The sequence below is a fragment of the Octopus sinensis genome, linkage group LG4, assembly GCF_006345805.1.
Source record: "Octopus sinensis linkage group LG4, ASM634580v1, whole genome shotgun sequence".
NCBI classification, from domain to species: Eukaryota; Metazoa; Mollusca; class Cephalopoda; order Octopoda; family Octopodidae; genus Octopus; species Octopus sinensis.
This window is the reverse complement of record NC_043000.1, coordinates 62,923,785-62,950,747: the sequence shown is the minus strand read 5'-3', so window position 1 is coordinate 62,950,747 and position 26,963 is coordinate 62,923,785. Positions and strand designations below refer to the sequence as shown.

Sequence of the window (26,963 nt, the reverse complement as noted above, 5' to 3'; positions counted from 1 at the left end):
TTATATCGGGGTGTACAATTTGCTACTAGTTAAAAACTAAACTATTCCGGTAGAAAGTAGAAGCATGTATGCAACTCACTGAGAAGCTTGAGTTAGGTTAGTCTCTGAATAACTGCTTTCATTCAGACGTGTGTTGTATGAAAGGGTTTGTTGTGTTTAACGACTAGGCTGTCGTCTGTTAATTTTATACCGTGACACCTACATAACGCCTGACTACCGTAACTGCTGAACTAAATAATAGACACTCTTCGATGTGTTTTATTTTATTTTTTGTGAAGTCGTTATTCTTTTTTCCTTTTGTCTGTCGGTTTGTTTTGTTATATTTTAAAATTGTCTTTTTTTTTTACTTTCTTTTCTGTAAGTTCAGATATTGGACTATATATTGATTAATGGATCAATGTCATTTATCTATTTAAGCATTATGTAACGCGTGAGGGCGCCTGGCCTAGTGGTTAGGATGCTGTGCTTACGATCGCGAGATTGTGATTTTAATTCCTGAACTGGTTGGTGAGTTGTATTATTAAGCGAAACACTCCCACGTTGCTCTGCTATTACTTCGACACCTGACATATGGTACACGTTTCACCTGTTCTGGCAACGTCGATTTGATGGGGCGGGGGTGTGAGTTAATGTACTCGGTTTCGAATCTAAAGCAGGCAGGGCCAAACGTGGTCCCACATACAGCACAAACATCTGATCACTATAAATAAATCATTTGTGCTGGTTCTACAAGAAAATGCGGAACCGTCTTTCTCGAGCTACCAGAGATTACCATGATCAGCATGAATGTACGCATGTATATAGACATAGACACACACACACACACACACACATGTCTGTGTGTGTTGTATGCGCTGGTGTGGATATAGGGTTTGCTTCCCAGTCATATGGCCATATGGTTCCGAGTTCAGTCCTGCAGCGAAGCGCCTCGGCCGAATTTTTTCTATAACCCGGAGTCAACTAAAGACTTGTGAGTGGGTCTAAAAGGCGGGAATTGAAAGAAGATCACCGTACACATACATATGCTTTATAAATATGTGCGCATGATTTGATGTTTACGGATGTTTTACGTTTGGCTGTCACTTTTCAATTTCTTCAATTTTTGTTCCAATTGATTTCATATTTGGTATGTTGATTTCATATTTGGTATGTTGTTCCAATTGATTTCATATTTGGTATGTTGGTATGTTGATATAGTTTTGTATGGTAATCATTGACAAGAAATTCACTTTTCAATAATTCAACAAATAAAGAATTAATATATTTTGTCTGTCGGTTTGTTTTGTTATATTTTAATGTTTGCAAATTTAGGTTAGTTTTAGCCAATCGAAAGCCACAGACATATAGGTTGCTTACCCACGTGGTAATGCTTAAAATGCTTAAAATACATGAGGTATGAGGTGGTCTTGAGATGTGCTAAAAATAATAGGACTTAAATCTCTCATAAAAATGTTTCTTTGTTTTTGCACAATCGTATGAATTCCCGTGTGTAGACTACAAATTCGCAAAAATTTTCTGAAAATTCCAAAACATAACAGAAAAGATCCGTGTCTACTTGTCTTGACATAGCTTGAAGGCTGTAAACGAGTTTCGCTGCCATACAGCAATGTTCATTGTTCCCAATCTTCCGTGAAAAAAATGTCTGACAATGAGGAATTATTTATTACCTTACTTACGTGGAAACGGAAGAGGATTGATGACAGGAAGGGTCTCCAGCTATGTAAAATCTGCCTCAACAAATTTCGCCCGATTCATGCGAGCTTAGAAAAGTTAAACGATAATAATGATGATACACACAAAAACACACATACTCAATGTGTGCGTATGAACATGTCCGGGACCAGTAATGCTCCAATTCTTAAGTTATATGAACACGTGTGAAGGCGCACGTGTATTTATAATGGTTTCGTTTTTTCTTATAGCCAGGACAGAAGGTAGTGACTATAACCATTGCAGAGACAGATTCTTGTGTGTGTGTGTGTGTGTGTGTGTGTGTGTGTGTGTGTGTGTGTGTGTGTGTGTGTGTGTGTGTTTGTGCGTGTGTGTGTATGCGTGTGTGAGAGAGAGATTGGGGAGGGTATCCTCAAATCTGAAACCTGGTCCAAATGCTTGCAAAAGATTGGATTAAAGGCACCACGGACACTAAAGGCATCCTTGCTGCCGGGTTAAACGAGAGAAGTCTATCATCCAAGCAGCCAAGGGCGAGCTTTGAACTCAGAACGCAAAGAGCCAGAACAAATACTAGAAGGCGTCCTGTTCTTACAGTTCCGTCTGTCAACTGTCCCCAAAAGGATGAAAGGCAAAGTTGACTCCGAGTAGATTTGGACTCGGAGCTCCCTCTCACTCTCTCTCGCTCTCCCTCTCCATGCTGGACCGTTGAAATCTACAAATGTTTCATTCTCGCTGTTTATTTTCTCTTACTCCTTTCTGTTGGAGAGCGTAGGCGCAAAACGTAAAAGACTTTTTCATTTTCCCGTGCGTCAAACTAATATACTTGCTTGTTCATACATCTGTCTTCGTCTTGTGTTTTTCTAAAATTTCAGCTATATATAAACTTGCTTATGTGTATTCAAACACACACACAAGCACACACACACACACACACACACACACACACACACACAACACACACACAAACAAGCAAGGATATAAAACTGAAGATATAAAATCATGAATGCTTCTGGGACCTCCTAACTTTCAGAACTTTAACCATTTCTTAGCCTTGTATCCGTGATTATATAAAACGATACTTCATTTCATTCTCTCTCTCTCTCTCTCTCTCTTCATCTCTCTCTCTCTCTCTACCTCTCTCTCTTCTCATTTTTCGTGTCGTGTGTGTGTGTGGGTGTGGTGTGTTGTTGTGTGTGTGTGTGTGTTTGTGTGTGTGTGTGTGTTGTCTAGGCATGTTGTCTGACGTGTGTTCTTTTCTCGATTATTCTGCTGTTTGTTTTGCTGGTGAAGTTTTAAAATAATATGTTCGTTGTAGTGAAATAAAGTGGTTCCAATTAGTTACATACGTTGTTATTGTCAGATCGCTTGGGCATTATTGAAGTCTTTTACGCTAGACGTCCATTATTTTTTATCAGCCATCAATGTACGTGTATTCTTCTTCTTCCTGCTTTTCAGTTTATGGAATAGATACAAACAAATGATGGAGCCTCAATGTAGTTGTTCGACCGGCCAGAAATTATAGCTGAATCTCTTTCAGATCATCCTCTACCGTCGTAAAAAGTATCAGTAAACACTGGATAATGTATTTCCAGGCATTCTTTAAACAACTGGAAATACAAAATACTTTTCGGAATGTATCATAGACATACATACATACATACATACATACATGCATACATACATACATACATACATACATACATACATACATACAGACAGACAGACAGACAGACAGAGCCCCACTATCTGATGCAGGACTTCGGGATGTGCATTTTAAAGAATTTTATGTGGAAACAAAGTAGGAACTAGGGGTGTATCCAAATCTCTTCATGATGATGATGATATATATATATATAATATATATATATATATATATATATATAAATTTAAACTCCTTCTGGTATAAGTGTAAACTACACGTAATGTACACCATCTTGCATGTGTCTCTGGAAAACTTAATGAAAATATATTTTATGCATATTAAAGAATGTTATGGGGAAGCAAAATCGGTATGTGGTTCGTGCACTCTTCTGTAGTTATACCTCTTCAAAATTGTCTTTGTTTTCCAGTGAAAAGACGTGTGGCTATGTTCCCTCTTTTCTACTCAGAAACATTTCAAGACCTTGACGTCTGATACGATGTAATCTCATTAACAATCAATAGCTTAATACTTCAACCTTTCATAATCAAAATTTTTTAATTCCACTGAGTATTGTATTTCAAAATATGGCAACGTTATTATTCATACCTCTGAGTCTTATTATGTAAATAAAGACGAGGTTATTGCCATGTGATTCATCCTAAGAAACAATTCAGAGCCGTATTTTTAATGCTTAAAATCATGAAATATATACGTTCTACCGTGTACGTACATGAATGATGAATGGTATACGTTACATGAGCCTGTAAGCAAACGTGGTAGGTTCTACTTGGTCGCTCAGTTTACTAGATATAGCAGCGAAATATCCCATAACTTACACCTTCTATCTTAAAGAAGGCTGCATTTGGTAATAGATATACACTATGCTAGATATACACTATCCATAACAACAAACGACAAAAGGACTGCCTTTGATTATAAGTTAGTTTGATCAGGATTGACGTGGGGCTTGTCTGTATTAGTGTGCCGAGGGCATGCAATAATTATTTCTGTCCTAATATTTGGCTAAAACAGAAAATCGTAAGCAAAATGAAATAACTGTATATCAGTTATGAAATATACACTGAACAAAATGTTTAACGGTATTTCGTCCGCTTTACATTCAGAGTTCAAATGCCGCGAGGTCGATATTGCCTTTCATCCTTTCAGGGTCGATAAAATAAGTACCAGTTGAATATTGGAGTCGCTGGAATCGTCTGATTCCCTCTCTCAAAATTCGAGGCCTTGTTCAGATAGTAGAAAGGATTATTATTTTGACACATGTTTAACAACACACAGAATAATTTCTCTTTTCCTCCTTGATTGAGTGCCTGTGCTTAAAACATCAACATTTTTTTCTTTTCCTCACGGCGATTATTTTTACACTACAATTATTTACATTTTCTTTCATTACCGCTCTACTTGTTACGGGTGCAAATCCACGCCGATTTTTCCATTTCTGGATATTACCTTACGAGAGAGATGATGTGTGTGTGTGTGTGTGTGTGTGTTTTAGAGTATGGAATTATTTGAATATATCAAGGACAATTGATTCTATTTAAGGGAATGTAGTCAATAACCTCACTGGCGTGGACGGCAAATTACACCGACCCAACTGCATACAATTATTGCCAAATCATCAAGTATCACAAAATTCACTGAATGCAGTTGGCTGTTTTCATTGATATTATGTTCTAGATAACACACATACATGGAAAACTATAAATAGTAATCTATCATTTATATAGAATAGTGGGTTTTGCAATTCAGCATGTTTTTTAAACAGTAAATATCATGGCGGATATCCTCTGTAACTGTTACTAAATTACCTGCAATTTAAATAATGTTCTTTTCATAGACAGTTGGCTATCTTGCTTGAACATAGTCATATCTTTTATTCATTGAAGAGCAAAAAAATTGCTTTATATTATCTGATTTAAGTTTTTGAAAATATCTGAGGTTTCTTAAATCATAACTATATATGCTTGCTATTGTCATACTGAAGCTATAACCCACTGGAGGCGCAATGGCCCAGTGGTTAGGACAGCGGACTCGCGGTCGTAGGATCGCGGTTTCGATTCCCAGACCGGGCGTTGTGAGTGTTTATTGAGCGAAAACACCTAAAGCTCCACGAGGCTCCGGCAGGGATGGTGGTGATCCCTGCTGTACTCTTTCACCACAACTTTCTCTCACTTTTACTTCCTGTTTCTGTTGTACCTGTATTTCAAAGGGCCGGCCTTGTCACTCTCTGTGTCACGCTGAATATCCCCGAGAACTACGTTAAGGGTACACGTGTCTGTGGAGTGCTCAGCTACTTACACGTTAATTTCACGAGCAGGCTGTTCCGTTGATCGGATCAACCGGAACCCTCGTCGTCGTAACCGACGGAGTGCTTCCATCCATAACTCACTTCATTAACAACTCTAAAGAGATCAAGAGGATATTATCCTTAAAGTAATCGTAGCAACACTTTTAAAACCTAGAGTCGACGTGGGTGCTATCTATGCGGTTACTTCACTTGCTAGATTCAACGGCCAAATTCCCATCCTATCACACCTCCAACTTTCCCTTTCAGCGCTATCATATCAATGACTAAATACTGGTAACTTTCATGACAACCATTCACTACTGGCGTCGCATTTGGGCAGTTCTTAGCAGATGATGTATAGGTTGGTTGACAATTCATCGTTCTATGTCAGCAGCCCACGCTGATCCCTGCCCGAGAATGAATCAGACATGACGGTTTACTCGAGATTGATAAGACTTGTATTGTTTTTAGGCATAGTGTACCTACGACTACATTAAACAATTTCTTTCCGTCTTAAGACGGTAAAATGAACAATTGGGGAAGAATATACTGCTGTTTCTAGTGGGACCTACAAGCATAAAAGTTTTCATATAGGTTGTGAGTGTTTCTTTTATTTAGTACCAGGCCCACCTTGGAGGAGCAGACTCCTGATTAACGATATTCCATATGACATCATACATTTCGTTTTGAAACATAATGTATAATAATGATTTTAAATTTTGGCACCAGACCAGATTATATCGACCTCAGTACTCAACTAGTTCTTGTTATATCGACCCCAAAAGGATGAGTGGTAAAGGGGGCCTCGATGGAATTTGAACTCAGAACATGAGGACGGACGAAATGCCGCTAAGCATTTCGCCCTGCATGCTAACGATTCAGCCAGCTCGCCCCCTTACCACAATGTATAATAATGACTGCATTATCCGCTTATACCTTTTTTTTTTATGGCGGTTAGGTAGACTTCAGTGAGATTCAGTTGTTATTTCCAGCAGTCTTTCGTTAGCTCAAATGTTAAATGTTAGTGCACATGGTTAAGTTACGAAAACAAATCAAGTGAAAATTAGAGAAACATTTATTAAGAGAATAAAGAAAATGTTCTCAAATTCAAAACATGCAAAGCATTAAGAAATTAATGCCGAGAAAACTACTTTATTTCCAAATTGCCAAAAGGTAAATTTTCAACCCACTTTACATTATCTACATACGAACATTCAAGTTGGTTACATGCACAAACATACACACGGACACATACGCACATATATATGTGCTTGCACACTTGTATGTATGTATTATATCGAGCTGACTTACGATAGCGCTCCAGCCATAACCATTTTGTTATCTGATATATCAAAGAGATCATTGATCAATGAATCCATTCTCAATTATGACATGAGGGTGTGATTTGTAGGAAACGTTGCTGCTACTTTAGCTGGTCGAGAGACCATATAGAAGTTTTCTCCTCTTCGATTTATTTTTATATCGTTAGAAGAGATATCGGGAGATTAAAATGTTTTAGTGGCAGTGTGAAAGCTTGCAAAACGTGCAAATGGCCTTATCTTTCTGGACGCCATCGGAAATGTTTGCCTCTGTAACAACGGCAGAGACCCAGGATCAACAGGTGTTTAGAGCTGAAATATTGTCTTGCCACAATAGAACAATAATCAGGGAAGTATACTAATCGCAATTCTAACTACGTTCAGAGAGAGGGAAGGAGAGGGAGATACAGAGGGGAGAGAGAGAGAGAGAGAGAGAGAGAGAGAGAGAGAGAAGAGAGAAAGATAGAGATACAGATGGATAGATAGATAGATAGATAGATAGATAGATAGATAGATAGATAGATAGATAGATAGATAGATAGAGGAGCGGGGGGGTTAATGAGTAAATCTGTGCATGTGAGACAAGGTTGGCAACTTTAAAGCTTGAAAAATTCTAATGGATTCACTAAGCAGCTTAAGTGATGTTATAGATGCGATCGCTATGAATGATTTATCAGAGTGACAGCAGACGTTAATCAAAAGCTTTTGAATGTAAATTATTAACAGGAGTAAAAGTCTTATTCTTGCGTGCCTTAACGACATTCACCGATTCGTTCGAAAAGATGTAGCAGGTGATGTATGTATGTATGTATGTATGTATGTATGTATGCATGTATGTAATGTATACACATGCTTACATACACATACATATATATATATATATATATATATATATATATATATATAAATATAATATATATATAAATTATACATACATGCATACATACATACATACATACATACATACATACATACATACATACATACATACATATATACATACATATAAATATATATATATGTGTGTGCGCGCGTGCGTGCGTTTTTGTGCAAGACCAACACTCATTTACGATTGGCCAGTGATGGGTGCTTTTTCTGCGGTTTTGTGCAAAGCAGTTGGACGACAATACTTTTCCGCGTTAACTGTTTCGTTTTGGTTTAAATTTTAACCCTCATGACAGACGACACTCTTTATATCGCACCAAAACACAGGGCATCATTCTTTTTTTTCGGGTGCAGTCCTGGTTTCATTGAGTGCTTACCACTTACGATGATTCTGCCTAGGAAATATTCGAAAGGACGAGCAGAGTGCAAGTCTTTGATTATGCAGAAAAACAGTCAGATGATGGGGGAACCCACTGACCAAGTTTAGACACTTTTCCTAATTCATGAAAATGTTTTATGATCGAAGTATGATTTTAATTGAACTATGTCGCTAATTCTCGTGCCGTTTGATTTGAACTTTTCTCAAGTTTCTGTTTCCAGAAGCTCAATATTGAAAGAACTTGGTAGTCTAGATCAAGGCGAATCAACGAGACAAAAATTTCCCGAGCGTAACTGACCAAATCATCTTTAACGTGTTCGAATAACGACTACAAAGAGGCTTCTTTGTTGGTTTGTACTCTGTTTTTAGGGCATATTCCGAACGCAACTATTTTTACACTAAAATTCTTATTTGCTAATGTTATTTGTACAGACGTGAGTGGGTGCTTGAGAAGTTTGCTTCCCAACTATATGTTTCTGGGTTCGGTGCCATTGCATATATGGCTATATACCCAGACCGACCAAATACTTGTGAGTGGATTTAGTAGAGGCGAAACTGAAACAGCCTGTCGTACACACACACACACACGCACGCACGCACATGCACACACACACACATACACACACACATATATAAGGAACTTATGGCGGGTCATAGAGTGACCATTGGTATCACACCTATACAACGCTTAGCAGCGTAGGCATACATATGTATGTATGTATGTATGTATGTATGTATGTATGTATGTATGTATGTATGTATGTATGTATGTATGATCGCCATGTTGATTCGTTAGCTACTGCACGCATTTTTTTTCTCTCCTTCTTTCTGTGTTTTTTTTCTCTCTGTGTATCTTTCTGTTGAAGAGCGTAGGCTCGAAACGTTAAAGACTTGTTTTATTTATATTTCCTGAGCGCCATACTAATACAATTGTTCGTTTGTTTTCCACCTGCCTTCGTCTTTTGTCTATTTTCATAAAGCTTCCCGTTATGTATGTATGTATGTATGTACATTTATGTGAATGTGTGTATGCTTGTGTCTGCTTATCCTGACACCGTGGACACCGTGTGATAGTTGTAAATGGATGTCATTCATTTCCACTATTCTGCGGAAACATATCTGGCCATGGCGAAATATTATTTTGCTTAGAAACAGGTAGAGGTTGGTCGTTGGTGACCGCTGAAAATCTGCCTGAATAAATTCTGGTCAGACCCTTACAATCATGGAAAAGTGAACGACGGTGAATGATGCTGTATATTCTGTGTCAATGCATTGTATGTACACGACTGTATTCAATAAAGATGTTGACAAGAAAAAAAATTTCTTAGGTTAAAACTGAATATTCAATAAATACTAAAGGTTGTTTTTCACCAAGAAAATAATTAAGAAAAGAAAAAAAAAACCTTTTTGCTTTTTCTTTGAAATGAAACATAATCCACATATGAATGTGAAGTCATTACAAGGGTCATGTATATCTATGATATATCTAGATTTTTCCGAAAAGTTACTTATATATTTTTATAGCTTTTTTTCTTCCTTCCTTTTTTTTTGTTTCCTTAGCAACAATATATTGCATGTGTAGCCGGAATAATATTGCAGTTTTCGTAATTTCAAAACCGTTATTGATTTCCTTTTATTAATCTCAAAACTTAACTTTGTCGGGCAGGAATGGATTTGATTGCATCAATCATAGAAAACATCCAATCCAGCACAACTGGGCCCGGTGGCTTGCCGGATAACTGAATTGTATTCAGGATTGCACTCTCGGTCATTTTTAACATTCATGACCACAGATGATGATAGATACTTTTTTAAAATATCTTAGCAAGCTACCCAAGCTTAATGTAACTCTTTATATACATCGCTAATATTAATATTCTAAATATAGATATGAAAGAAATAGGAAAACGTATATTATAAGTAGGGAGCGTGATTTATTAGCTTAATATAATACAGGTGCTGTAAATACAATAAAGTATTTTATTGCACTTTCAGTATTAATAATCCACTTTTATATATATGTATATAGGCCCAACCACATGGTTTCGGCTTCGGTCCTACTGCGTGACACCTTGGGCCAGTGTCTTCTACTATAACCTCGGACCGACCAAAGCCTTGTGAGTGGATGGATTTGGTAGACGGAAACTGAAAGAAGCCCGTTGTACACACACACACACACACACACACACACACACACACACATTTGTGTGTCTTTGTTCCCCCACCATCACTTGACAACCAACGTTGACGTGTTCACACCCTCGTAACCTAGCGATTCAGCTAATAGCACCGATAGAATAAGTACTAGGCTTACAAAGAATAAGTCCTGGGGTCGATTTGTTCGACTAAAAGCGGTGCTCCAGCATGACTGAAACAAGTATAAGAATAAAAGAATATATAATCGACTGTTGAATGATGAAAACTTATCTCCACGTTACTAATATTTGAACCTCCAAATACGAAATTTCGCTTTAAAAAATACCCCAGATATTTAGTTAAGTGTCTCGCCTTTTCAAATGTTATGTCATCGTTAAAAAATATATAGAAAGAAGTATTGGATTATACAGTTTTATAAGAGAATTATGGAATGAACATGGCACGAGCCCCTTATTTCATACAGTCTACTCAAGCAGGGATAACCAAGAGCTAAATCACAGCAACATTAACTATTTCTGTAAACAACCACCGAAGCAAGCACAAGGTAAAGACGTGGTCACTGGACCGACGAAAAATACCTACCAAATCTCTAAAACCATAACATACCATCTTTTTGTAAAGGAAGTACACACGAGACAGCGCGGTTCCCTGGTGTACGAACAAACCGAATGATCATGGCTGGAATGTTTTTGATAAGCAGTCTGCTCAGTCAAACAACTATTTCTATAAAATGTTTTAATTTCAGTTCCTTTCATTCATTGTTCTTCAAAGAACTCGTACTACTGTGAAATATATCCTACATTCAAGTGCAAGCATAGCTGTGTGGCTAAGAAGCTCGCTTCTCAATCATGTAGTTTTGGGTTCAGTCTCGCTGTGCGGTACCATGAGCAAGTGTCTTCTACTATAGCCCCGGGTCAACCGAAACATAAATGAATTTAGTAGACGGAAACTGTGTGGAAGCTCGTCGTGTGTTGTTTTCTATATCCTTTAGGATGCCTTCTCAAGCGTTACCCATCATTCTTGTCTATTTGGCCCTAAGGCTAAATTTTGTTCGTTTCTGATTTATTTCGTCTTTGTCCATCGTCTTAAGTTACATTTTTTATAATTCCGTATGTCTACTTTGTATTGTTTTGTTTCTTCTACGCCCTATTATATATATATATATATATATATATATATATATATGTGTGTGTGTGTGTGTGTGTGTGTGTGTGTGTGTGTATATAAATCAGAAGCAGCTCGAGGTATGTAAACACAATCGAACACACGTACGTAAGGTATGCGCGTTGCTAGTTCGTGGGTTGGTTTGTTAAGATACCTCCAGCTGCTTCTGATTTATATTTGATTTATATTGTCACATGCCAGCAGATGATTCTTAAACCATTTAACATACAGTCATAGCTTGCAGCGGGACTTGTTCGGTACGCAACATTGACAAATCACAACAATAACGAAATATCAACGTCTGACGTTCCGGGAAGGGACCTGTTGTGAGTTCGTCTCGCTTGCTTATTGCTTACTTTTATGTATTTTTAAGCGCATTGAGAATATATTCTCTTCTGCCTAAAACGCAGCCGACCCACGAACTAACAACACACACAACTTGTGTATGTGAGTTCGATTTTGTTTACACACACACACACACACACTATGTGTGTGCGTGTCTTTCTGTATGTCCTCCGTCAGCACTTGACAGCTAAAATTGGTAGTTTGTGTATGTCTCTGTAACTTAGCGGTTCAAAAAAAGATCGATAGACGTAAAAACTATATACTAGGGTCGATTTATTTGATTAAACCCGCAAAGGCCGTACCCCAGCATGGCTGCAGTTCAGTGATGGAAAATGAGGAAAAAGATTGATATATAAGTTACGGGGACGTAAACACGCCAACGTTGGTTGTCAAGTGATGGCGGTGGGGGGGGGGACAAAAATACAAATATATATATATGTGTGTGTATGTGTGTGCGTGTGTGTGTGTGTGTGTACGACGGGCTTCTTTCAGTTTCTGTCTACCAAATCCATCCACTCACAACGCTTTGGTCTGTCCGAGGCTATAGTAGAAGACACTGGCTCCTTTGAGAGGAGTTTGCAAAGAAGTGTTCGGGTATTTCTAGGAATCTTGGGAAATCTTCGCATTGATGATGGAGAGCTATTCAAAACTACTGAAGAATAAATATATCGTTAACGAAACTATAAAAAAAAAAAGAAATGACAATAAAAATATAACAAGTCTAGTAACTTTCCAGAAAATGTTGATGTATTATTGATGTACGTGATTGTTGTAAGGAGTTTAGTCATATGTGAATAAGGTTTCATTTCAAAGACAAAGCAAAAAGATTTATTTTATTTTATTTTTACTTCTTCCCTCTGAGAAGTAGTTCTTTAGTTTCTTTAGTGATTTACTGAATATTCATTTTAACTACAGTAACGTTTTCTTTCTGTCAGCGTCTTTATTAAATATAGACGTGATCACACATTGCATTAACACAAACAGGAAGAGCGGTCTCAGAGAAACTGTATACCCACACAGATAAAACTTTTCTCAGAAGCCCTGATCCTAGAAATATTCTGCATATTTTCATATAGATATCTAGTGATATAATAGGATATCTTAAACATAATCACAATCTCTAATTTACAAATGGTTACTTAGTTTTAAAGTACAGTCTGGAGCCTTACTTTTCACGCCCTATTTCTCAACGAGAACATTATTTGTATAAACGAACATCCTGAATGATGTGTTGTGTAGTAAGCTAGTGTATTAGTACTAAGCAATATACAACTCTCGCGTAAAAGCCCCTAAAACGTTAACATTCTTACAGTGAATGCAGACAGAAGGAAATCACCCTACTTATAGCGTATATGCGTTTGAAAGAAAATAAACACTGACCTAGTTTTACGTAAGGTAATTTGTCTACTAAGTTTTGTTTAACTGACGTCATTTGAAGATACTTAGAAATGTTTTAAAACACCAAGAGGGCCCTTGCTAATAAGCGTAATAAACATACAACGAGTAATAATAACTCATTACGTACAATTATAATGTAAACACATGCAAAGCGGTAATAATAATATAATAATTAATAATAATTAATAATAATAATAATAATAATAATAATAATAATAATAATAATACTTATTATTATAATAATGATGATAATAATAATAATATCTATAATATAATATATAATATATTATATATATATATATATTATATATATATATATATATATGTGTGTGTGTGTGTGGTGTGTGTGTGTGTGTATAAAGTGTTTGTATATGAGTATATACGAACAATGCAAGGCACAATAAACGAGCTCTTGAATCAAATCCTCAACACAAGAGCCGATTTGTGTTCCACATCTCTGTTACGTCATGCAGTTCCATTTCTATCTCACGCATATTCGTGGTCTTGTGCTTTAAAAATTCTCTATCCAGTAGTGGTTGTGGTAGTAGTAGTAGTAGTCGTCGTCGTAGTAGTAGTAGTAGTAGTAGCAGTATTAGTAGTAGTAGTTGTTGTTGTTGTTGTTTCAATTCCTTGACTGGCTGGTGTGTTGTTTTTTTTTGAGCAAAACACTTCATCTCACTTTGCTCTGTGATCACTTCGACACCTGACGTGTAGTATACTCTACACCTGTTCAAGCAACGTCGATTTGATGGAAAGACTGGGCTAATGTACACATCATTTGTGTCGGTTGTCTTCCTCGGACTGCTAGAGACTGCCATCATGATGTTTATATCACGGTTGTTGTTAAGCCATAAGTCAATCTTGAGTTAACAGAACTATGATCAAAGGCATTCCAGCCATGCACATCTCGTCCTTTATATTTTGAAGCATAGTCATCATCGTTTTAACGCTTACTCATCTATTCTCACATGGGTTGGACAGAATTTGTAAAGCTAGATTTTCTATGGATGACAGTGATATTCGCTTATTACTATCACCCGACGTCAAGGCAAGAAGACTAACGTACACACGCGCGCGTGCGCACACATACAAGGGGGTTCTTTCGGTTTCCATCCATCAAAACCTCTCTCAAGGCTTTGGGCAGCCCAATGCTATAGTAGAAGACACTTGCCCAAGGTGCCACGTGAAATTATGTGGTTGAAACCATTCGGTCGGGAAGCCAACTTCTTGCCACACAGCCTCGTCTGTGCCTATTTTACATTTTCAGTTCCATTATTCAGTGTGATCCTTTTAGAAGCTGATCGATGGCAGACTTACAGAATAGACAGACAGACAAACGGAATAGATAGATAGATAGACAAACAGACTGGCAAAGATAGATAAGACACATATACATAAATACATAGGATCTATTCCATCCTATACGAGATGGAACAGATCCCATACATACATACATACATACAGACAGACAGACAGACAGACAGACAGACAGACAGACAGACAGACAGACAGATAGATAGATAGATACATACATACATACATACATACATACATACATACATAGAATAGGACGAGTGACTTCATAGAAGCTCATTGTTTCAGTAGTTAGTTATTTTTCTTGGTTTGTATCAGGGACGTTCAGAACTTTGGGTGGGGTGGGGGGAGAAAGAAAAAAGGAAAGAAACAAAAACGGTGCCACGTTTTTCTTTTGCCAAAGACAATTTAGAAGACGCTCGGGAAGTGAAATATCTTCGCCCAAGAATCACATCTGATTTCGTAACCGAGATTATTCACTCACTTGACAACGTTAGTTTGACACTCCTGTATATCTGTATCGCTTACAAAATACAATTACTTTTCTCATTCAACATAGTCCGTTTGAACAAAGAGTTGCATTGCTATTATGTAAGCAATACATTAGATGAGATATTGTCACTCTGATATCATGTTACTGGCAATTGATTAACCATAGATTGTTTATCTCTTCTGAACAATATCTTTATTTGTTTATCTCTTCTAAGACAATATCCTATTTTACAATCGCGAACTACTTTCAAATTTTATCTCTCCCTCCCTCCCTCTATCTATCTATCTATCTATCTATCTATCTATCTATCTATCTATCTATCTATCTATCTATCTATCTATCTATCTATCTATCTATCTATCATTATAAAGGCAAGAATGTCTGTGGTTAGGGCGGCGAGCACGCCGGGCGAAATGCTTGGCGGTATTTCGTCTGCCGCTACGTTCTGAGTTCAAATTCCACCGAGGTCGACTTTGCCTTTCATCCTTTCGGGGTCGAATTAAATAAGTACCAGTTGCGCGCTGGGGGTCGATGTAATCGACTTAATCCCTTTGTTTGTCCTTGTTTGTCCCCTCAATGTTTAGCCCCTTGTAGGCAATAGAGAAATAAGAATGTCTGTGGTTAAGGAGATCGTTTTGCCACCACGTAACTCCGGATTCGATCTCAGTTCTTGGCACTTTTGAAAGTAGTCTTCTTTCATAGTTTCAGACTGACCAATAAATATCAAATGGCGGGAATCCTTGTCGTACATGTATATACATGTGATGTCAGGTAAATTGAAAACCGGTACATTGCAGCAGAAACAGCCTACCCAAATTATGTCCTCTTACGATAACGCTCATTTTGCATTTCGTATTCTACAAGCGTGATAAAATATGTACCTGCCAAAGTACAAATATTCAAAGAATATATTAAAAAAAAACAAAACATTCCGTTAAGGTGATGCCCCAGAATGGCCACAATCTAATGACTGGAAAGAGAACGAAAAAGAATATGGTTTAAGCTCTTATATTTGTTCCTGCTATTAAATTTCCTTTAACTTTATTGTGTGTGCCTACATGAAAGCACATGGCTTAGTGGTTAGGGTATTCGACTCACGATCGTAAGGTCGTGAGTTCAATTTCCAGCGACGTGTTGTGTCCTTGAGCAAGACACTTTATTTCACGTTGCTCCAATCCACCCAGCTGGTAAAAATGAGTTTTACCTGTATTTTACCCTGCATTTCAAAAGACCAGCCTTGTCACATTCTGTGTCACGCTGAATCTCCCTGAGAACTACGTTAAGGTTAGGCGTGTCTGTGGAGTGCTCAGCCAATTTCATGTTAATGTCATGAGCAGGCTGTTCGGTTGATCGGATCAACTGGAACCCTCGTCGTCGTAACCGACGGAGTACCAGTACTAGTTACTTTGTCTACACAGCACTTCAACGGGGGATGTTTGTACGTCACAGAATCCAGATCCTTATGGCTCGGAAAGGACAGTTGATCCCTTTTGATGTAGATACATGACTATATATACGTATATATATGTGCGCATATATGAATATATGTGTGTGTATTTATATATATGTACGCATGTATAAATGTGTGCATGTACTCATGTATATGCACATATACACGCATACGGTCATAAAGTTTTATCTCAAGAGGAATATTTATCTGTCTATCTATCTGTCTATCTATCTATCTATACATACATACATACATACATACATACATACATGCGTATATGTGTGTTTGCGTTTGTTTGTGCGTGTGCGTGCGCGCGCGCGTGTGTGTGTGTGTATGTATATATGTATGAACTGAGATAAAACTGAGAAAACATTGCTGTCGTCTTAAGTAACCTCTAAAAGGTAAGTAAATATATGTATTCAATACACACTCGAATCGAGCAAATAAGCGTCTACTGTTTCCCCGAAATCACTATTTTTAAGTATCAAAGATTTTCCGGAGTAAAAAATCACTTGAACTCTAGTCCCGCAACAAATAAAAGCCAATTCATATTGTATTTCTTTATTGTATTTCCGGTAGACGTACCCTTATATCACCTTTATAAAAGTATATTGAACGAAAGCCTACTCGAATACATACACCTACACATAAATACAGCCACACATGCCTACACATACATACATACATACATACATATATACATACATACATACATACATACATACATACATACATACATACATACATACATACATAATGCATACATACATACATACATATATATATATATACACACACACACACGCATATGGTAGGTATGTGATCGCTGCTATTACCTTTATAACAATTACATCTATTATATATATATATTTACACACACACGCGCACACATATACACCTATTCACGTAGATAGGACAAAAAAAAAACCAACAACAGCTGGTTGATTATTTTCATGGCAAACAAAGAGTTCATTCACTTGGCTGTAAACTATAGGTAGGATATGATTATCGATAGGAAAGGTATAACGTCAGAAGGGTTTTGTTTTCTGCTGTTGTTATATGGTATCGTTGAAACTGTAGATGAATGAGAGGAGAAAAGACAATCTGTGAAAATAATGAGACTTTTGTCAAGGTTTACTATAAACCGGACTGTTATCTAACTTAAGACTCGAATACACTCACATGCATGTGCATATATATAATTATAGATGCTTGCGTGTATGTAAGTGTGTGCGTACACACACACGCACACACGCACGCACACACACACACATACATACATACACACACACAACATACACATACATATGTATATAGCAAGCAAGGTCTACAATCGATGGGCCTTAGGGTTAACCTAGCAAAAACCAAAGTTTTACTAAGTAGGAAGGCTGCCAAATCAAACCCCTTCAGGTAGATGGCCCTGCTTGATCTGTAGAAAAGGCGTGAGTAGAAACTGTATACGATGTACCCGGTGTAAGCTATGGACACATAAAAGGTGCAGCAATATCTATGGAAGGTTAACCGGGAAGATAGTTTTTGTGTGTGACAGATGCACATGGGCAATAAATACCGAAGATGTACATGAAACAGATACCATCACATGCCAGGGGGAGAAACTAGAAGTAGTTAATAGCTTCCGCTGCCTAGGCGACCAAGTCTGTAGTGGAGTAATTGCTCTGAGAGTGTGGCGGCTAGAATAAAAATAGCCTGAGCAAAGTTCAGGGAGCTCCTACCTCTGCTGGCAACTAATGGCCTCTCGCTCAGGATGAAAGGTAGTCTGTATGATGCATGTGTGCGAACTGCCATACTACACGGCAGTGAAACATGGGCCTGACTGCAGTGGACATGCATAGGCTTGAAAGAAATGAAGCTAGTATAATCCGCTAGATGTGTAATGTCAGTGTGCATACACGACAGAGTGTGAGGTCCTTGAGAGAAATGTTGGGCATAAGAAGCATCAAATGGGGTGTGCAAGAGAGACGACTGCGCTGGTATGGTCATGTGTTACGTATGGATGAGAACAGCTGTGTGAGGAAGTGCCACTCCCTAACTATAGAAGGAACCTGTGGAAGAAGTAGACCCAGGAATTCATGGGATGAAGTGGGGAAACATGTCCTTCGAACATTGGGCCTCACAGAAGCAAAGACAGGAGACCGAGACCTTTGGAGATATGCTGTGATTGAGAAGACCCGGACTTCCTGATTGGCTCCTGTGCCGGTGACACGTAAAAAGCACCATACGAACGTAGCCGATGTCAGTACCTCCTGAGTGGCTCCCGTGGCGGTGGCACGTAAAAAGCACCCGCTACACTCTCGGAGTGGTTGGCGTTAGAAAGGGCATCCAGCTGTTGAAACATTGCCAGATCGGATGGGAGGGTGGAGCAGCCGCTGGCTCTCCAGACCTCAGTCAAACCATCCAACCCATGCCAGAATGGAAAACGGACGTTAAACAATTATGATGATGATGATGTGCAGGTGTGGCTATGTGGCAAGAAGTTTGTTCCTCAACTACATAGTACCGGGTTCAACCCTACTGCATGGTATCTTGGTTGAATATCTTCTACTATAGCCTCGGCGAACCAAAGCTTTGTGAGTGGATTTAGAAGACGGAGTTGGAAACTGTAAGAAGCCTGCCGTATATATGTATGTGTGTATGCACATGTGTTTGTATATGTGTTTGTTCCCGCTCCACCGCTTGACAATAAGTGTTGGTATGTTTTGACCACGTAACATAGCGGTTCGGCAAAAGTAACCGATAGAATACGTAAAATACGTAAAAATTAGTACTGCAGTCGATTCTTTCAGCCAAAAAGGTAGGTCGATTCGTAGAGCCAAAAAGGCAGGTCAATTCATACACCAAGACGACTTTGGAAGACAAAAAATTCCATGTGAAATGCAGTAGGATTTAGAAAGATAGACGATATTCGAATGTTTAAATTACATGTTTACACTCTACCGCACATCGAAATGTATGCCGGAAGATACGGTAAAGTGACAGAATGCAACAGGAAATCACTGCTGTATCTACTCCCACACCAAAATATATATAAAAAAGGTAATAAATATCCAGCCTTTGACTTAGAGGTTCGTGATCTCCGCGCCTCATAGGCACGGCATTTAAAGAGTGTTCAGTTGAACGATTTGATGTACGTGTGCGTGCTTATATGTTTGTTGAAACGGCTTGATGGCGGTTAAAGTGAAAAGAAACAATTTTTATTCCTCCCTGGGTTTTGAAAGCAAGGTATTTAACTGGGAGAAATATCCCAGTTTATTGAATTACTGGGAAAAGTTACAACTATGATATATTGATAGTCTGTCCTTAGATTAACAGCGATTCGTATATGATTAATACTGCATAAGTTAATGTTAGATGTGACGGTAGCTGCAGGTATGACTGATTTTTTCCAGGGAGTTATTGATAACTGGGCATATAATGAGAGAGTGCCAATGGCATTTCTTTATTCTGTTGTTTCGCGTTTTAGTAGTATGACTTATTCATTATTCTCTTATCATTAATAAATACCAAAGTATTAGCGAAGTTTGTTAACTTCTTCTTGGTGAGTTTAGATTAAAAATTTTCCTCGGGAGATGTTGGAGTGGGTTCTTTCAAGACGGAGGGAGGTTTTGCCTATAAAAGTGCTTGCATATTTTGAATATGAGAGATTAAACCATGCGGTATTTTCCTGTTTGCTCGTTTTGGATGATGTGTTTAGGATATCTTCTGTTTTAACCGTGTGCATGTAAGAACGCAAGCACATTATTACATGCACTCAGACACTCAGTCACACACACACACACACACACACACACACACACACACACACACACACACACACACACACACACACACACACACACACGCGCGCACACACACACACACACACACACACACACACACACACACACTCTTTCTCCCCACTTTTTCTCAATTCTTTTCCTATCAATGGCAACAATCAGTTTTACTACTGATGAAGCACTAGAATTCCTATCCCATAAAATATATAAGTAAATAAATCCAAATAACTGTTTGTGACAGAGGTACGATGCTAAGAAATTTGTGGAAGAGAGAGAGAGAGGGAGAGAGAGAGATAGATAGATAGATAGATAGATAGATATATATATATATATATATAGAGAGAGAGAGAGAGAGAGAGAGTTAGTCGATTAAAGTGACTGACTGGCACAATGTACCATACTTACAACATGATCTATCTCAATATTAGGCGATTAGCTGGTAGAATCGTTAGCACGCCAGGCAATATACTTTTGCGGCATTTCGTCCGTCTTTACGTTCGCCATTTATCGCTTTGGAGTCGATAAAATAACTACCAATCGAGCACTGGTACTTACTGAGCACTGGGGTCGACAAAAATAACTACTAGTTGAGCACTGGAGTCGATGTAATCGACTTACTCTTCCTCCGTAATTACTGGCCTTGCGCCAAAATTTGAAACTAATATAAAATTTTGTCCTTTCTGCTAATCTTGCCTAGTAATATTTTGTCACGCGTCCGAGGTCGACTTTGCCTTTTATCCTTTCGGGGTCGATTAAATAAGTACCAGTTACGCACTGGAGTCGATATAATCGACTTAATCCGTTTGTCTGTCTTTGTTTGTCCCTTCTTTGTTTAGCCCCTTGTGGGTAGTAAAGAAATAGGTATTTCGTCTGCCGTTACGTTCTGAGTTCAAATTCCACCGAGGTCGACTTTGCCTTTCATCCTTTCGGGGTCGATAAGTTAAGTACAAGTTACGCACTAGAGTCGATGTAATCGACTTAATCCCTTTGTCTGTCCCCTCTATGTTTAGCCGCTTGTGGGCAATAAAGAAATAAGAATATTACCTTAGGTGACGTCCTTATGAACCATTAGATTATGGGAGTTAGTATCAGTATGGATACATATACATGTAGAAGAGAAAGGGTGACACAGAGATAGATACCTAAACTTCTTCATTTACATTTGTACCAATCTAATTGAATATTCATTTCCTTTGTAAAGTTTTTTTTTATGTAACATTTGAATCGTGTTAGTTTGAATGTTATACGTATGACATTCATCGTATGTCATGCCCAACTATTCTTGGAATTCAAAATATTATCTCATGTCAGCAGCCTCTCTTTAAAAAAAGTCCAGAACGACATGAAAAGTTTCATATCCTTGTTAGTATAGCGCTTAAGACAGCGAGCTGACAGAATTATTAGCATGCCGATGAAAATGCTTAACGATATGGCCTTACATTCTGGTTTCAAATTCCGCCAAAGTCGACGTTGCCTGCCATCCTTTTGGGGTCGGTAAAATAAGTACCGGTTTAGCACAAGGGTCAGTGTTATCGACTAATCCTTTGCTTCCAAATTTCACACCTTGTTCCTATATCGGAAATGATTATTATTACATCGCTTTACGTTCTAATTTTACGGTCATTCATGTTCTGAGTTCAAATCTCTCCTGGGTCAACAATGCCTTTCATCCCTACATGGTCAATAAAATATAGTTCTTCTTCTTCTTCTTCTTCTTCTTCTTCTTCTTCTTCTTTTCTTCTTCTTCTTCTTCTTCTTCTTCTTCTTCTTCAAACTATTACATGCTATTTTAGTTGTCTTGCGGTAACAAGTCTCCTCAAATCTCAAGAATCTTTCTCTGCATTCTTGCAGAAAACAGGATTTCATTTTTCTGCTGCTCGACAATGCGAGTTTTAGTTCTAATAACTTGCTGTTCATCATTACAAATAGGCATGTATTTACTACAATAACATCAATTAACTATGTGAGAGTCACGGCATTTTTAAAATTAAACATCCTTTTTAACAATAAGTGGTGGTTAACTGTCTGGTAAACCGTAGTGAGATTAACAAAATTGTTTCTATAATTTTCTTTTGTAGAAACCCATCCTCGTAGTTGGTTTTCCAGAACGAAATCCGGCTTGTAATTATTGTTGTTTTGTGGTGAACGTGTAGGATTGTAAGCAAAAACAGTCCTGCGAGAACATTTATCATAGATTGAATAACAGAATTTAATCTGTCGTTCCTATTTTGAAAGTGGTAGCATGTGATATGACGGGAACTTGGCTGTTATCTCTAACAAGAAAGACTACCATGTAGAGTTCAGTCATTGGTTCAAACGTTTCTTTCAAAATAAGGTATTGTTCAGTAACGAATGAGATTCTCTTTAAAACTTAGCTTTTAAAAAGATAATAAGTTTCAGGAAGGTGAAGAATCGATCAGGTGCTTTTTTTTTTTGTAATGGATCCTATTTAGTCTTTTTTGATCCTTCAAAATGTCCATTCAAAGGAGAGTTCGGATAATTTCAGATAGGTTTTAGCTAATTTGAAGACAAGAAACTTTTTTTGTTTTATTATTATTTTTTAACTATTAATTTTTAGTTTGCAAAGCTAATTTCTGGAGTGTCAATGAATGAAAAGAAATCTTTCTATGGATATACTGATACTTTTCGAAGATAAATTGAAGGGATTAGAAGCGAGTAAACTGTCCAGAGGTACAATAAAACGGTGATTGATATCACTGCATAACACGATTTTTGTCCTTGGGTAGCAATTGTTATTTCCTATTTGCTTACTCTTAGAAAGCATGAAAAATGACTAATATTTCCTTCAAACTTTGCTTTTGTTGCGATATTTATTCAAACTCCAAAGAACCCCCCTCAGTACATGGCTATGATGTTCCTCCACTACTCCTACGCATGATCAGAGATGCATATATTAGTCAGCCACCAATGGACATGCTCATGTGGTTAAGGTGAAGCAACTGACAAGCAAATCTGTGGTACTGAGCAGAATATTTGCTATAACGATATTTCTGCTTCCACAACTCAGCGCTGAATCTGTTTGAAATGTAATGGAAAATAGGTCAGTTTCAAAACATTGATGTCACAAAAGCAAAGTTTGAAGGGAATAGTAATCATTTCTTTCGATTTTTAGTTTGAAACAAATAAGAAATAACACTTATTGGCCAAAACCAAACAACAACAACAACAATAATGATGATAATAATAATAATAATAATAATAATAATAATAATAATAATAATAATAATAATTATGATGATGATAGTAATAATAATAATAATAATAATAATAATAATAATAAAATAATAATAATAATAATAAAGGAGGCCGGATATAGAAACCTTTAGAAGGGACAAACACGAGTGCCTAGTAATCGACGTGGCAGTGCCAGAAGATCAACATATCATGAAAGAAAGAGAAAAGGTTGATAAATATGGAGACCTGAGAATTCAGATCGCTAAGATGTGGCAGCTACGAGAGTCAAACTTAAAGGTTATCCCTATTGTCATCGGAGCATTGGGTTCAATACCACCCAATCGAGAAAAAAAAACATCTGAAAACCTTAGAAATACCCTACAAAAGTCGGATTTACTTGGAACTGCACGCATATTGCGTAAGGTACTGTCTGTCTGAGGTCCTTGTAACTTGACAAACAATACAAAACCCCCGGAAGACCATATCTTCAATCAACAACCTCACGATATTGTATACTATGCGACGTCTCTAATAATAATATAATTTTTGTTACACAGTGTATTCAACAAACTTATGGCTTATTAAACGATCAACACAGTCATTTTCTATTATTCGATTTAATACATTCTTATTTTTTTTACTTCTATGTATATTACGAAATGTGTAGTTCTGCATCCAATACTCTTAAATAATCCCCAATAACTCGTTTGTTAGTTTAAGGGACTATAACGAAATGAAGAAGCCGCGTGAGCTTAGTTTCTTGCATTCAGGAAGACAATGCACATGGCGAATGTTCTGCCATCAGGATAGTTTCCCCGAGAAAAAACAAAAAAGGTTGAGGAGGAGAAATAATATTTCGTTTTCTTTGAAAATTTGATAAAAATGAAATTAAATATAAAGCGAAAAGTATGATTAGAAAGAGTGAAGGATGAACTGAAAAATAAACTTATACATATGAGTTAATATAACACATACAACCTGTTGCTTAAAGTACCAGATACCAAATGTTGTCATTGTTGAATAGAGAGAGATAGAGAGAAGGGAGATGGAGAAGGAAGAGAGAGAGAGAGAGAGAGAGAGAGAGAGAGAGAGAGAGTGTGTGTGTGTGTGTGTGTGAGGAGGAACAAATAGACAGAAGAAAGGAAGAAAAATCACAAACTTAACCAGAAATGAGTTGCTGTATTAACATTTGTTTTATGAATCATTAATTAAGTAAATATTAGCTTCCTGAATATTAGCAAAAGGCGAAATGAATACTGTGTTTTACATTAGTTTTGTTTGTTTTCAGATTTCTGAAATACCATGAAATTTTACTTCAAGAATTAGCGTTTTATTGTTTATAAATAACTGACAGCTATTATGTGCAATACAATAAAAATTCTCCTTTTCATCGTTACCGCCACCACCACCGCTGCCATTGCCACCACCACCATATTCATAAGTCAGTCTGACTTCAAGCCAGAAGCAAGCTGCTATTGTCTATGATATCACATAGGATCGCTCTTTCTCATTTTCATAATACATCAATTAAAGACTGGCATTAATATGTCATTGTATGTTAGTTATGCCAAGTATATTTTTAAATGCAAGCAAAATATTAATGAGAATATCATGCACTAGTTGTATATCCTGTGCAGATATTTTTCAGAATGAAACGGAAACTTCTAAGTAAAAAATGTGAATAAAAATAAGATGTGAATAAAATAGAACGTACTGAATGTTTTTAAACCTTCTCGTCGTCACCTATAATCAAACAGCCTTGCAACTTGATTAGGACTTTTATTTATTGTAATATTGCTGTTTCGGGACACCCCAGAGTTATATTATTTAGTTGGAAGAGATAGGGGCAATGCCCAAAACCCTCTTAGATTATTGCGATCAATGTACTTGCTTTATCATTTCGACCTTTTAATGCCTGTAAGTTAAAACGTGAACCAGAATAAGAGATTTTTAGCGGAAGATATAAGTAGTAAGGATTGAGAAGCATGTTTCATGCTGAGCTTGGTGACTGAGATACATAGAAGTGGCGAAATATAAAGAAGTAATGGGATAAGCTTTGATGGAGGGGCAAATAAATTTACTAATCTGTAGGAGCAGGTGAAAGAAAGGAGGAAGAGAAAACAGCACGAACGGGATCTAGTAGTTGTGTTGGATAAGTATTTGCTTTAGCTGTATGTTGTTTAGGTGGTGTTGTGCAAAGCTGTTTCTTTCTTAAAGTAAGGGTTACATCATATGCATAGAAGCATGTTGTTAGAAGTGACAGTGAGATTGTCTTTAATGTCCATACAGTATGGTCTAGGTTATATAATTTGATCTCGAAATAAACCAGAGTTAATAGAATATGCGTGAAACAGCGTTATCAACACACACTATGGAGTAGCAACTTCTAATCCAAAAGATAAGAGTCGATGAGGTCTATAAGTGGATATCTTAGCTACAAGGGTCTTGAATCATACCCATGTTGATATAAAAGTGAAGATGTCATTATTTAACTGAGAGGTTATGAGACGCAGCTCCATGTTTCCATAAGTTGAACTAGATCCTCTTAAGAGGAGAAACATTTGTGAGCTTGTGGGAATAGGTATTGGCTCAGGTGCACTTCTTTTGGAAACAATAATAGAAATAACATTAACAGGACCTGTTGTCGTCTTTTATCGACGTCACTGAAGAAGTTTACACCTTTGGCAACCAGTTGAGCCATGAAGAGAGGATTACGAGTTTTATTGCGTATCTCTCTGCACGTTGGCACCATAAAGTTGAATGAAAAACGTGATGGAAATGAGAAGGCTATAACTGCGTGAGGAACAATTGTAGGCCCTCTTGATATCGAGTATGAACCATTTATAAAGGTGACAGGAGTGATTTTAACAAGAGACTCGAAGGGCTGGCTGCAATAAAGCAAGAGAGAGAGAGAGAGAGAGAGAGAGAGAGAGAGAGAGAGAGAGAGAGAGAGAGAGAGAGAGAGGTGTGCTTTCATGCTGTATGGTGCATAGACATATCGTTTGTTTTCCTCCAAACACTGCAATGATTAGAAAAGAACTTTCAGTTAGTGCCGGCAAGTGACGTCATCCAGGCTTCTTAGCCGCTATTTCTTGCAGGCTAAGCAACCACATAGAGGCTCCTCCATGAGCTCGCGGATGGTGTCAGTTATCTTCATCCGCTTAACTAACTCATGAAGGTTGAAGGTGAACTGTATTTTTGCTGTTAAGGGTAATTAGCAACGCCGTCCAATTAGATGAGTTCAAGTACCAGAAGGCTCGAGGATCAAATGTTGTTAGACAATTTGCCTTCAGTAATCAGGGCTCAGACGATCTGATGAAGAGTTGAGGATGATGGTGGATGAAGAGTTGAGGAAGATTAACTCGTGAGGGTTGTTTAAGGTGGCAAACGTTTCAGCTTCTGTGCTAGCATGGACAGTATGGTGGAAAAATTGCGTGCATTGAAGGTCGCCT

The 26,963-nt window shown here is 37.5% G+C and overlaps 1 protein-coding gene across 2 annotated transcripts in view; it reads left to right on the top strand.

Annotated features, from left to right (window-relative positions):
• Nucleotides 1–26,963, top strand: part of LOC115210631 (electroneutral sodium bicarbonate exchanger 1) — a 154,218-nt gene that overhangs the window by 8,842 nt on the left and 118,413 nt on the right. The window contains exon 1 of one of the 2 annotated variants that reach the window (XM_036502036.1): nt 9,502–9,512. The exons of the other annotated variant lie outside the window; for it this stretch is intronic. Within the exon in view, the coding sequence (XP_036357929.1) occupies nt 9,503–9,512 (10 nt within the window). The 5' untranslated portion in view covers nt 9,502. Of the gene's footprint in view, nt 1–9,501; nt 9,513–26,963 lie in introns of those variants that run through there. 2 annotated transcript variants of the gene reach the window in all.